Source organism: Piliocolobus tephrosceles, chromosome 10 (genome assembly GCF_002776525.5).
Source record: "Piliocolobus tephrosceles isolate RC106 chromosome 10, ASM277652v3, whole genome shotgun sequence".
NCBI lineage: Eukaryota > Metazoa > Chordata > Mammalia > Primates > Cercopithecidae > Piliocolobus > Piliocolobus tephrosceles.
The window spans coordinates 98846759-98861681 of NC_045443.1; the positions used below are offsets into that span (position 1 = coordinate 98846759).

General features: G+C 42.1%; 1 protein-coding gene across 2 annotated transcripts in view; it reads left to right on the forward strand.

The window, feature by feature from the left end:
• The first annotated feature begins 13142 nt into the window (after window positions 1-13142).
• The window catches only part of UTP20 (UTP20 small subunit processome component), a 108016-nt gene continuing 106235 nt past the window's right edge, over window positions 13143-14923 (forward strand). The window contains exons 1-2 of one of the 2 annotated variants that reach the window (XM_023185996.2): window positions 13143-13365; window positions 14149-14229. In XM_023185996.2, coding sequence (XP_023041764.1) covers window positions 13321-13365; window positions 14149-14229 — 126 coding nt within the window. In that variant the 5' untranslated portion in view covers window positions 13143-13320. The remainder of the gene's footprint in view (window positions 13366-14148; window positions 14230-14923) is intronic. The other variant, XM_023186066.1, reaches the window with a different exon arrangement.

Here is a 14923-nt window from a genome sequence, read left to right on the forward strand (position 1 = left end):
TTAATAAGAGACCTTATTTATACTAATTATCTCCATCCAGATAATCTGATTTGTGTGTAATCAGGGCAGTTTTTCATCCCACACTGTCTTACACAAAGAATCATTAGGAAAGAAAATCTGCTGCTGACATAAAATAGTGACTCCCCGATGAAACCCAGTTCAAAAGTCACTAGAATTGTCTTATAATTTGAAATATTCACCACCACCTTTTGTACCTAGCATGAATTCAAGTTGATTGTAATGGAAATTGTGTTTAATTGGGATAAGGGCACCTGGATTCCAGTTTCCAGTTCTGCCATTAATTTCCTGTGTCATCTTGGGTGAGTCATTTTGTTTCTCCAGGTTTCCCTAGTCTGTAAAATGAAAATTGGAGAGATGCCTATAATTCTGTGACTGCATAACTCTTGTGCCAGAGAGATTTCTGGGCGTGAAGGAGTCTGGTCGCTTCTTAGGGAAGCATTACTCATCAGTTGAGTTCAATCCTCACTGAGTTTCTAGAAAATACATCTTCCCAGACAGTATTTGATTATAAATTTAGTATTTGATAAAGTGAATATGTCCACCAGTATATGTTGAGCCCTACAATGCCTTTGTCTCTGGAATTCCCTATGAATATAAGCCAAATTCGACTTATAGATGCTCCAGTCTTCCTTTCTCTGGCACTGTCCCCCTCCATGGACTCTCTTCCATTGTCCTTACCTTGAGACTCCCTGTCAGCTCTTTGTTAAGAGGCTCTTTCCAGAATTTTCTGTGATGCCCTAAAAGGCCCTATGTGATCTGCTTCCCTATATCCCCTCTAATTTTCTTTCCTCTTTACTTACTGTGTTGCAGACATGCTGGACTTTTGGCTGTTCCTGAACCAGCCTGGAGCTCAATCCTGCCTCGGTGCCTTTGTGATTGCTCTGTTCCTCCTGCCCCTTTATCCAAACAGCCCCATAGCTCACTCTCTTCCTCTTTTAAGGTTTCTGCTTAAATGTCATCTTATCAGGGAGGCCTTCCCTGACCACCTTACGTAACACGGAAAACTACCCCAACTTTGCCCTGGTGCTCCCTGAATTTCATACCAGCTAAGCTACAGTGACAATGAAGTCTAAAAACAAACTAGCTTATAGTAGGTAGAAATGTATTTCCCTGGCTGGGTGCAGTGGCTCATGCCTGTAATTCCAGCACTTTGGGAGGCTGAGGCGGGTGGATCACTTGAGGTCAGGAGTTCAAGACCAGCCTGGCCAACATGATGAAATCCCATCTCTATTAAAAATACAAAAAATATAGGCGGGCATGGTGGCAGGCTCCTGTAATCCCAGCTACTTGGGAGGCTGAGGCAGGAGAATTGCTTGAACCCAGGAGGAGGTTGCAGTGAGCCAAGATCGCACCATTGCATTCCAGCCTGGGCAACGGAGCAAGACTCTTTCTCAAAAAAAAAAAAAAAAAAATTATTTTCCTCTCATGTAACAGCTAAGAATTGAACAGACTACAGCTGGGGGCTCTGTTGTCTTCCACTTTTGGCTTCCAAGGATTCTTCAATCATTATTTCCCAGCCAATAGGAGAGAGAAAGAAAGAATCCAAGGCAAGTAGCTTTATCTTTTAGCAAATGACCTGGAAGTTACGCAGAGCACTTCCATGCATCTCCCATGGGGCTGACCTTGGTCACGAGGCTGTATCTAGGTGCAAGGGGGCAGGGGAGTAGAATGGATCTGGGAAATGAAGATCGTAATGTACAGATGCATAACCAAGTAAACTTTGAGATAAGGATTCTTTTTCTAAAAGATGAATGGAACAGTGAATTCTACGGAACAATGAACAGCTTCTGCCACACACTGTTCACCAGCTATGTTATCTCCATGGCACTTATTGCATCTGACAGTCTATAAATCTATATGGTGGGTTTTTTTTTTTTTTTTGTCTCTCCAAACTAGAACCTGAGTCTCGTGATGGCAGAAACTTTGTTTACTGCTGTATCTTCAGCCCTTAGACCGGTGCCTTACACAGTAGGCACTCAATAAATATTCATTGAGAAAGTAAATAATTTTTTCTTTTCCAATTGGTGTCTGAGGCACTCACTTTTCTTTCTGATCCACTTGTCAAATAGATCTAAATTTTCCTGCTTTCTAGTATTCCTGAGATTCCAGTCCTATTTCCTCTTGGGGCTCCCAGGATTCAAGAGTAAGGTGTTTCTGATTCCATTTCAGAGAGGACTTCAGGTTGAGAGGGAGAAGGAATTACAAAGAGACACATTTTTTTTTTTGAAAAAATTAATATACTTTATTTTTATAGTGGTTTTAGGTTTACAGAAAAATTGAACAGAAAGTACAGAGAGTTCCCATATGCCTACTTTCCCTCCCCACACCATTTTTCTTCATTAAGAATATGTTGCATTAGTCATGTATCTATCATTACAGTATCATAAAAATAATGTCACTGCCGTAAGAATGCCCTGTGTTCCACCTAATGATCCCTCCCTTCTTTCCCTCACCCACTCTAGCACCACTGATATTTTTATTGTCTCTACAGTTTTAACTTATCAGCATAAGTTCTATATTGTTTTGGTTGCAAATGACAGAATCTAACTCAAATTGGCTTAAGCACAAAAGAGGGAATTAGTGAACTAAGGTTACTGAAAGTTCAAGGACTGGATGGATCCAATAAGCTAATCAATATTTATTATCAATTTCTCTCTCCCTGTCTCCTCTGTTTTCCTTTGCATAGGCTTCATTCTCAGGCTGACCTCTCCATGAAGTGACAATGAGGACCACCAAAAACTTCAGGCTCCTATCATCTTGGCAAATCTAAGATGAAGCAGCACCTTCTTACCTATGGCTTAACTCTAGTAAAAGTTCAGGTCAGGGGCTTGGCCCAGCTTCGGGTACCCGCCCAACTCTAAACCAATGATGTTGTCAAAGAAATGCAGCCTAGGACACGGACCTCCCCTGGACCCTAGCTCGAACCTCAGACACTAAGAGTGAAGGCAGATTGATTCTTTAAAGGAAAATCAGGATGCTGTTTCCTGAAAAGGGGTCCCCAATCCCCGAGCCGCGGACCGGTACCGGTTCATGGCCTGTTAGAAACTGGGCTGTGCAACAGGATGTGAGAGATCTGCGAAACACCGCGCAACAGAAGGTAAGAGATAGGCAAAAGAGCATTACGGTTTGAGCTTCGCCTCCAGTCAGATCAGTGCGCGGAACCCCATTGTGAACTGCGCTCGCAGGGCTCCAGCTTGCAGCGCTTCTTATGAGAATCTAACTAATGCTTGATGATTGGAAGTGAAACAGTTTCATCCCAAAACCACCCCTCACTCGCAACCCCCATTCTGTGGAAAAATTGTCTTCTACGAAACCAGTCCCTGGTGCCAACAAGGTTGAGGACTGCTGCTGAAGAGACAGAACAAGGAAATCTACAAATACAACAGCCAAGCATTTATTTATCTTCTTTTTCTTTCTTTCTTTTTTTTTTTTTTTTTTTGAGATGGAGTCTCGCTCTGTCACCCAGGCTGGAGTGCAATGGTCTCGGCTCACAGCAACCTCTGCTTCCTGGGTTCTAGCAATTCTCCTGACTCAGCCTCCTGAGTAACTGGGATTACAGGCATGTGCCACCACACCTGGCTAATTTTGCATTTTTAGTAGAGACACGGTTTCGCCATGTTGGCCAGGTTGTTCTCGAACTCTGATTTCAAGTGATCTGCCCACCTCAGCCTTCCAAAGTGCTGGGATTACAAGTGTGAGCCACTATGTCTGACCAATTTATCTAAATCTGCCCCTATTAGTTCACACTTTTAAGATGTGGGATAGTATGGGGACATGAAACAGAGCACTGAACATGAAATTAGAAGACCCAGCTGCAGCTCCTTCTGCCACCTAGCAGTTCTGTGAGCCTCAGATCCCTCATTTAAAACGAGGCTACATATAAAAAAACAAAGCTGCTACATATAAAAAACAAAGCTAGAGGCATCATATTACCTGACTTCAAGTTATATTGCAAAACTTTAGTAACCAAAAATACCATATACTGAAATAAAAATAGACACATAAAAAAATGGAACGGGATGGAGAACCTAGAAATAAATCCACACGTTTACAGTCAGCTTCCCCCCCTCGCCTTTTTTTTTTTTTTTTTTCTTTTTTTTAGGGGAGGGATTAGTCTCACTCTGTCCCCCAAGCTGGAGTGCACTGGCTCACTGCAACCTTTGCCTCCTGGATTCAAGTGATTCTCTCACCTCAGCCTCTGGAATAGCTGGGGTTACAAGCATGCACCAACACATCTGGCTAATTTTTTGTATTTTTAGTAGAGGTGGGGTTTCACTATGTTGGCCAGGCTGGTCTCGAACTCCAGACCTCAAATGCCTGCCTCGGCCTCCCAAAGTGCTGGGATTACGGGCAAGAACCACTGCATCCAGCCAGTCAACTCCTTTTTGATAAAGGCATCAAGAACATACATTGGGGAAAGGACAGTGTCTTCAACAGATGATGCTGGGAAAACTGGATATCCACATGCAGAAGAATGAAACCAGACTCCTATCTCTCATCATATACAAAAATCGAATCAAATCAAAATGACCTAAATGCTTAAATCTAAGACCCTAAACTATGAAACTACTAGAAGAAAACGTTGAGGAAATGCTCGAGGACATTGGTCTGGACAAAGATTTCCTGAGTAAGACCTCAAAAGCATAGGCAGCCAAGGCAAAAATGGACAAATGAGATTACATCAAACTAAAAAAGCTTCTGCACAGCAAAGGAAACAACCAACAAAGTGAAGAAACAATCCATGGAGAGAAAATATTTTCAAAGCCCATCTGGCAAGGGATTAATAACCAGAATATATAAGGAGCTCAATAGTAAAAATAAATGTGATTGAAAAAATGGGCAAAATATGTGAATAGACATTCCTCATAAGAAGACATACAAATGGCAAATAGGCATGTAAAAAGGTGCTCAGTATCACTTATCATCAGAGAAATGCAAATCAAAACTACAAGTAGTCCCAGCTACTTTGGATGCTGAGGCAGGAGGATGCTTGAGCCCAGGAGCTCAAGGCTGCTGTGAGCTACGATCATGCCACTCCACTCCAGCCTGGGAAAGGCTCAAGTCTGACAAAACAAAACAAAATTTTAAAAAGCCCCACAAACCACTACAATGAGATATTATCTCACTCCAGTTAAAATGGCTTTTATAAAAAAGACAGGCAATAATGGATGCTCGCGATAATGTGGAGAAGGGGAACTCTCATATGTTGTTGGTGGAAATGTAAATTAGTACAACCACTATGGAGAACAGTATGGAGGGTCCTCAAAAAACTAAAATTAGACCTATGATATGATCCAGCAATCTCACTGCTGGGTATATATCCAAAGAAAAGGAAATCAGCATATCAAAGAGATATCTGCATTCCAATATTTATTGCAGTACTATTCGTAATAATCAACATAGATTCAATCTAAGTGTTCATTAATGGATGCATGGATAAAGAAAATGTGGTAAATATACACAAACGATTACTATTAAGCCATAAAAAATGAAATCCTATCATTTGCAACAGCGTGGATGGAACTGAAGAATGTTGTGTAAAATGAAATAAGCCAGGCACAGAAAAACAAATAATATGAGTGTTCTCACTCATATGTGGGAGCTAAAAATTGATCTTGGAGATATAAAGTAGAATAATGGTTACCAGAAGCTGGGAAGGGTCATGGAGGAGGCATAAAAAGGGACTGGTTATTGGGTACAAAAATACAGTGAGATTGAAGGAATAAGATCCAGTGTTTGGTAGCATAATAGAGCAACTGTATTTAACAATAATTTATTGCTATCTTGAAATAACCAGAAAACGGGAACTGGAGTGTTTCTAACACAAAGAAATAATAAATGCTTGAGGTAATGAATATCCCAGTTACCCTAATTTGATCATTACACATTGTATGCTTGTATCAAAATATCACATGTAGCCCATAAATATATATAATTATCATGTTTCCATAAAAATAAAAAATAAAATAAAAAGGTTACTACTATCATACTGCTATATCAGAGAGATGAATAGAAGAATTAAATAATGATGATGCAAACATTTATGTAAAGACTAGACAGTGATAATTGTAAACACTTACTGTAGCCCATGATATGTGTTGGACAATGTTCTAGGTGCTGTAGTGTACGGTAAGTCAGTGATTCTCACACTGGAGTCTGCCTCAGAATCACCTGGAAGGCTTATGAAAGCAGTGTGCTAGGCCCTATCCCCAGAGTTCTTGATTTAGGGGGGTTGGAGCATGGCCTGAGAATTTACAGTGCTAACCAAGTTCTCATGGGGTGCTGATACTGCTGGTCAGGGACCACACTTGAGAACCAATGTATGAGGTCATTGCCTTCTCATAACCACCCCATGAGGGGCACTAGTATCTACTCTATTGAGGAGTAAACAGAAGCTCCTAGAGCAGTGGCCATGCAAGTGCATGAGCCTGGGAGGGCTGGGTGCAGAGTCCAAGCACCTTGTGTTCAAAGAAGCAATCACACTGTAACAATGGAAACCAAAACCAAACCAAGAGAAAGGTGAGAAAATAAAGTGGAGATACATCCTGGTGGTGAGACTCCTCATCCTTCCTAAACATGATGCCAACAGTTTAGCTAATGATCAAAAGAAAGGATAAAAATCATGAAGAGGTGTAGGTAAAAGTATGTGGATGTTTAAATTGCTCTAAAACAGGTTAATGTAGATTATCCTCTGACATGTCTTACTTTAAAAAATAAGGAAATTAAACTCCATGACAGAAATGCAAATGGTGAGTGAAAGTGAGGAAGGAAAATAAGCCGAATACAGACCACAGTAGTGTGTGTGTATGTGTGTGTGTGTGTGTTCAGGGATAGGGAGGGTGTTACAAATATTTGAATACCAACTGAAAAACTGCACTGACTCCCTTGTAGAAAGTTGAGTCACTCAACTGGGCACGGTGGCTCACGCTGGTAATCCCAGCACTTCGGGAGGCCAAGGCGGGCGGATCACCTGAGGTCAGGAGTTCGAGACCAGCCTGGATAACATGGTGAAATTCCATCTCTACTAAAAATACAAAAATTAGCCAGACATGGTGGTGGGCACCTGTAATCCCAGCTGTGTGGGAGGCTGAGGCAGGAGAATCGCTTGAACCTGGGAGGTAAAGGTTGCAGTGAGCTGAGATCACACCACTGCACTCCAGCCTGGGAGACAGAGTGAGACTCCATCTCAAACAACAGAAACAACAACAGCAACAAAAAGTTGAGCCACTCACTGCATTAAACAATAAAGGCAGCCACAGAAGCAACAAAAAAATAATCTGCTGCATATAAGGCATGTTTAAAACCAAAGACGAGAACAGCCTTCTGCCTGAGGAATATTCTGATGCAGAGGCTGCACACTGAGCTTTCCACAGGGGCCAGGTATCCACCTTAAGTCATGACATGGGCCTGGGGTAGGATGACAAGGAAGGAGTGGTGTTCACAGAGACAAAGTGGTGGCATCAAAGGGCCACTACTACTTAACTCTACCTGGTTGTTGCTTCTCAAAATATGGGCCCAGTGTTGCAGTTTTCTTTTTTTTATTTTTCAAGGGAAGTTGAAAATCTAGATTTTTACCCAAAATTTTCAGATTTTTAACAAATTAAAATATTTATGATTCTGCTGAGAGGGTATTTGATTATCAAAAATAAAAATAAAAACAAATTTCAAGAATATCACCTGGTACGCTGGGCATGACAGCTCATGTCTGTAATGCCAGCACTTTGGGAAGCTGGAAAAGGAAGATCACTTGAGCCCAGGAGTTCGAGATCAGCGTGGGCAACATAGCAAGACTTGTCTCTCTAAAAATGTTTTTAAAATTAGCTGGACATGGTGATGCACACCTGTAGTCCCAGGTACTGGGGAGGCTGGGGCGGGAGGATTGCTTGAGCCAAGGAGCCTGAGGTTGGCAGTAAGTGATGATCATGCCACTGTACTCCAGCCTGGACAACAGAGCAAGACACTGTCTTTAAAAAAAAAAAAAGGAAGAAGAAGAAGAAGGAGGAGGAGGAGGAAGAAGAGGAGGAGGAGGAGAGGAGGAAGAAGAAGAAGAAGTTTGGTGAACAAAACTTATCTGTGGGCTATCTGAGCTTATAGGCCCCACAGATCTGCAATTTCTGGTCTAATGTTTCTAATGCCTGAGCTTCAAAATAAGGAAAGCAGAATAGAAGCTCAGTGGTCTCAGGGCTGAACCCGATCACACAATGCAAAGGGAAACAATAATGATACTTAGTGTTTCTGTAACTCCTCTGTACTGGTTACAGGGGACTTTGCCTGCTTTATATGGAACAGTCTTCTTACCAACCATTAAGGGAAAAGGCAGAACTAGTTATTATGCCTGTTTTAAAGATGAGGAAACTGAGGCTGCAAGGTTAAGTCACTTGCCCAGTTACTGGCTAATACATGAAAAACCCTAGAACTGGGACCCAGTTGTTCTGAATCCAAACTCCATGCTCTCACTGCCTCCTGATTTACACACACTGTGGACAATACACAGTTTTCTCAAGAAGAGATAGGTGGATCAGCTTTCCTTAGTACCACAGTCAAGAACTGCTCAACTGGGCAGGAGGATTGCTTGAGCTCAGGAGTTCAAGACCAGCCTGGGCAATGTAGTGAGACCCCGTCTCTATTTAAGAAAAAACCAACAAAGAATTACTAAAACTTTCTCTTCTCTTTCTTTTTTTTACATTCACTTCCTTGGTCCCTTTTTCTGAGTCAAATCCTCTCTGCTTTGATGCATAGCACTCCTTGAACTCCTTTCTAAACAAGACCATGCCACCAGGTCGACTTGCCCCCCTTCCAGATCACCACATACAATGTGTTAATTACGACACTTGATCTTAGCCAAAAGGCTGAGAAGTGATTCAATGTATTAATTAATCTTTCAACTGTCTCATATGACTGTTGACTTTCTCATATGTCTATCTCACTTTACAGATGAGAAAACCGAGGCTCTTCCTACCTCTGAGTTTCATCTTGTCCCTATTCTTTCCTATTATTAGTCCAAGGATGCTAAAGATGATACCCATGGCCAATGCTAATTTGACAGGGTGTGGCTTTGTCTTGGAAACTAAAAGTAACCAAATTTGTCTCAACCATTTTGAGACAAATGCGTATACTCCTCACTCTACCTATATAATACCATTCATGTCCATTCCTTGCCTGGCTAATTCCTATTCATTTTCCAGGTCTCAGCTTAGATGTCACCTCCCCAAGAAGCCTTCTCTGGATTCCACTTTCTTGTCTAGGCTGGGTAAATTCCTCATGTGCTTTCTTCCCTTCCTTTCCCTCCTCTCCCCTCCCTTCCTTTCCTTTCGCTTCTTTCTTTCTCCCTCCCTCCCTCTCCTTCCGTTCCTTCCTTCCTTCCTTCCTTCCTTCCTTCCTTCCTTCCTTCCTTCCTTCCTTCTTTTCTTCCTTCCTTCATTCTTTCCTTTTTTTTCTTTCAAGACAGGGCCTCACTCTGTTACCCAAGCTGGAGTGCGGTCACACAATCACAGCACTGGAGCCTTGACCTCCTGGATCAAGTGATCCTCCCACCTCAGCCTCCTGAGTAGTTGGGTCTACAGGTGCATATCCCCATGCCTGGCTAATTTTTGTATTTTTTATAGAGATGGGGTTTCGCCATGTTGCCCAAGACTGGTCTCAAATTTCTGGGTTCAAGCAATCCTCTCACCTTGACCTCCCAAAGCTCTGAGATTACAGGCATGAGCCACTGAGCCTGGCTCTCACATGTTCTTGAAGTTTCTTGGCTTGAAATTGCAGCATGCTAAGCAATAAGGAAACAAAAATTAAAAAGCAAAACTTCCAGGAGCTCCCTATAAAGCTTAAGAATAAAAGAATGAAAAAATTATGTGTGTTATTTCCTGTCTAGAGTAGTTAGGACAGGCAGAGCCCTAATGGAAAAAGGAAATAAAGGATGGTATGGGGTATTCAAAGGCCTTGACAGCGGACAAAAGCTGGAGGCAAGGAAATGTTTATAAGAAACACTTGTACTCTTCATGGATGCTTTGGATGTTCCATTAAAGCTTAGAAACTTAGTTTTGAGAGAGACCAAAAATCACGTGGTACAATTCACATCCAATGCTGGAATTATATTACTCTTAAATTTGTCAGGGTCAATGTAAGCATTATAAGCTTTGTTAATTCAACAGACATTCATTAAACAACTCTGAAGTTCAAGGGAGCTGATGGTGACACAAAGTTGAAAAAGTATAAGGTGTCAGGTAGCTAGGTAGTAGAGAATAAATGGTCATTTATTTATCCACTTAGCAAACATTTATTTCATACTCTGTGCACCAACACAATACTTTGAAAGATTAGTATTATTATCATCTCCACTTTACAGATGAGGAAATTGGGTCTCAGAAAGGTTAACTAATTTCCGAGGTTGCACAATTATGGTGCCTGGCACATTCTAAGCATCTTTTATACATTACCTTATTTACTCTGCATAGCCACCACCCGTGAGGTAGGTACTTTTGTTAGCTTCATTTACATATACGGAAATGTCACACTGAAAGGGTAATTGACCCAACTAATAAATGGCAGAACCAGGATTACCTCCAGACAACCTGGTTCCAGCTTCTATGCTCTCAACCACCGTGTTCTATTGACATATTGTTAAGCCAGTTAGAGTCAAGTCAATGTATGAGGGTCATGTAATGAAGAACAACGCAAACAATAAATGGTCAATATAACTTGCGTCAGTTCTTTCAGTTTCTTTGATTTTTCTCTTCACTCCTTATTGTCCAGTTAACTCCATTACCAAAAATAAATTGCAGAGAAGGAAAATGGCACAATGATGTGGGGGTGATTTTGGCAACAGGTTGGGAAAATATTGCTTAGAGTGGGGGCTTCTACCCTCAGTTAACTGCAGGGTTCTAACTCTCTGAAATGTACACGTTTTAGTGTGGATGAACTTCTTTGCCTCTTTCTGGGAGAAGTTCTACAGCTTTCTTAGATTTCCCTGAGGGATCTGTGACCCATAAAAGGCTTAAAGAAAAAAAAAAAGGACCAATTACTGAAAGCCAATGGAACATTAGGCACGTCAATATTTTATTATAAAAAAATCTATAAATGCTATGGAGGCATTAAAATATTTAGAACAACCCTGTGGTGACACAGAAAATGTTGATGCTATAATGCCAACAACAGTTTGAAAGTGTTCTGTCCACTTTCTCAACTCTGATTGCCTCCTCAATCCATGCATATTCGCTCCTTTCTTCCAACTAGACTGTACTTATCAAGGTCACCAATGACCTTCACCTTGTCAGATCCAGCAACCACTTCTCTATCCTCGAACTTGTAGTATAGTTGGACACCAGCTCTGCTTCTATGCCATAACTAGTCTGTTTCTACCTTACTGGCTCTCTTTCCCAGTCACAAATGCCTCACACTTGAGGTATTTAGGTATATTTAAGTCACATCTGCAGCCCAGACTGCTACAGTGAGCTCTGTACAACAATGTATCCAATTGTCTACTTAACATCACTCCTTGACTAAAATGTAAGCATCTCAGACTAAGTATTTCCAGTCTGGGTGTAGTGGCTCACCCCTGTAATCCCAGCACTTTGAGAGGCCAAGGCAAGAGGACTGCTTGAGTCCAGAAGTTTGATACCAGCCTGGGCAATGTGGCAAGATCCCATCTCTACAAATAATAATGATAATAAAAGAGCCGGGTGTGGTGGCACATGCCTGTAGTCCTAACTACTTGGGAGACTGAGGTGGGAGGCTCACTTTAGCTCAGGAATTGGAGGTTGTGAATACTTTCAAATAATTATTAATACTATTATTGCCTTTCTTGTTCGGCTTGCAGAACAGTACCTGGTCCACAGAGGACTCTCAAGAAATAGTTGTTGAATGAATGTAAAATGGGGGAATAATTATATTTTTAAATTATTTTTAAAAATTGTACATATATATATATGTACGCTTAACAATATGCTATGCGTAGACATTAAAGGCGTGGGAAAAACACCAAACATTAACAGTGGTTGTGCCTGAAGTTAAAAGATTTTTCTTTAAAACTCCTTCTCTATTCTTCAATTTTATTTACAGCATAGTGGTTAAGAATACCAAAATTTAGAGTCTGAGTGAAGACTGCCAGTTATCAGCTGCACAACCTTGGTTTCTTCTTGTGTCAAATTGGCTTAAAAACATACACAGTACCGGCCGGTTAATGGTGTCTCACACCCGTAATCCCAGCACTTTGGGAAGCTGAGGCGGGCGGATTGCCTGAGCTCAGGAGTTCGCGACCAGCCTGGGCAACAAGGTGAAACCCCGTCTCTACTAAAATACAGAAAAATTACCCAGCACTTTGGGAGGCCGAGACGGGCGGATCATGAGGTCAGGAGATCGAGACCATCCTGGCTAACACGGTGAAACCCCGTCTCTACTAAAAAATACAAAAAACTAGCCGGGCGAGGTGGCGGGCGCCTGTAGTCCCAGCTACTCGGGAGGCTGAGGCAGGAGAATGGCGGGAACCCGGGAGGCGGAGCTTGCAGTGAGCTGGGATCCGGCCACTGCACTCCAGCCTGGGCGACAGAGCAAGACTCTGTCTCAAAAAAAAAAAAAAAAAAAAAAAAAAAGAAAAATTAGCTGGGCGTGACGGCGTGCGCCTGTAGTCCCAGTTACTTGAGAGGCTGAGGCAGGAGAACTGCTTGAACTAGGAAGGTGGAGATTGCAGTGAGCCGAGATCGCGCCACTGCACTCCATCCAGCCTGGGTGACAGAGTGAGACTCCGTCTCAAAAAAAAAAAAAAAAAAAAAAACCTCTCTCTCTCTCTCTTTCTATAGAGAGAGAGATAGATATAGATATATAGATAGATGCAGTACCTCCTTTGTATTAACATCCCTAATAATCTTTACTGTGAAATTATAGATAAAAGGATCTTTGCACGGTGCAGGGTACATAGTGAGGGACAGTAATGATGATGGGACAGTTGATAATGATGACAGATATGCTTTATTTTATAATGAAAATACATTTATCTTCTAAACCTTTACCAATGGGAGTGAAAAGAACACCTCGCCCAAACGCTCGCCCTGATGTGCGCAGCCGCGCTGCCTGTAGGCCCCTGCCAAAGGGTGCGCCTGCTTCGTTCTTTTTTCCCGTCCACGTGACCCACTCAGGCTCCTCCTTGTCTCCAACATGGCGGCGCCCAGGGGCTCAAGTCGCACGTGAGAAAGTCTGGGCATTTGGGAATCGGAGAGTACCGCCTGTGAGCCTCTTTCCCCTCCTTACTGTCGGTTGCATCCTTTCGACCCTCCCGAGGCCGTCACGGGCCACTGCCCCTCTACAGCCATGAAGACAAAGCCCGTTTCCCACAAGACCGAGAACACCTACCGGGTGAGCGCGGGAGCTTGGGCAGGGAGCCGCGGGTCTCCGCTGCTTGCGTCGTGAGACAGGCTCTGAGCAAGACTCCAGGGGCCTCAGACTTCTGGGCCGAGTGTGTCACTTGCCCGGAGGCTCCGGCGAAAGAGGGAGACTCTGGATGTAGTAAACATGGGTTGGGGGAGGAAAGAAGTCTGGACAGCAAGTTTCACCCATATTTTATGGTGTCTGGCCAGTCCTGGGAATTTCTTGTAGTCCAGAATTAAATTCACTATTCCAGGAGATTGTTTAGGACCGATTCTTCCCTGGTCTTTTATCTTTAAAGACCGAATTGGGCAAGCTGGCTGTCAGTGAGTGATTCCCAGCTAAGGGCAACTATACAGCACTTTCTCTGTTGGCCCCTTGATAGATTGCTTCCAGGTCTTCGTTAGGATACAATCACAGGTCTGCATATGTTTAAAAACACTTTTGTTGCAGCGACTTTGCTAGGTCCCCATGCTTATGAGAGGGTATGAAACCTAACAGATCTAGCGAGACTAATTGCCAGCATCCACCTAGGCTCACCAGTCTAGCAATGGAAATTTTATTTGAAATGACATAGCTGAGAGAAATTTTGCAAACAGAAGTATTCATTATCTTTGAATGGTGCAGTACATTTGTTTACGGCCCTATGTTTTTCAGTTTATTTTTCCACTTATCCTTTATGATTAGAGATGCCTACATGCAGCATTCAAATAGATATTAAAGATCTGATAAATATTAAATAATTATGTATCTTAAATATACTTTCCCTTCCAGTTTCTTACATTTGCTGAACGACTGGGGAATGTGAATATTGATATTATTCACCGGATTGATAGAACTGCAAGCTATGAGGAGGTAAGAGAATGTGATACTAGCCAATCTTCCAAGTATTCATGGTGTTTTAGTTTCTTCTCTTAGTAGAAGTGAATTGTTTTTCAAGGTATTCCTTTTTGGACATGAAATGCATTAGACCTGTGCTGTTTCATACAGTAGCCACACATGACAAATTGGATTTAAAGTAAGTTCAAAATGTGAGTGCTCAAATGCGGCTAGTTCCTAACATATTGAATAAATATAGAATTGGAACATTTTCGTCTTTGCAGAAAGTTCTATTGGGTGAAGCTCTATTAGACAAGTGACTTGACTTTCAACTGACTTTTGTGATTCCAGCCTCTCCCTTTCCCATATGCATTCCAAGCACTGCTCTAGATCCATATTCCTGAAGCTGTAACTTTAAAGTGGTTTTGAGCAAGCCCTTTTCCTGGGACTTAATTTTCTCCTTTATAAAAATAAAGGGGCTAGACTACATACTATTTTCCAGTTCTAACCGTACTCTGACTCTGTCATCCCTTTATTTTATTTTTATTTATTTATTTATTTTTATTTTTTGAGACAGAGTCTCGCTCTGTCTCCAGGTTGGAGTGCAGTGGCGTGATCTTGGCTCCCTGCAATCTCTGCCTCACAGGTTCAAGCGATTCTCCTGCCTCAACCTCCTCAGTAGCTGGGATTACATGTGCGCACCACCACACCCAGCTACTTTTTGCATTTT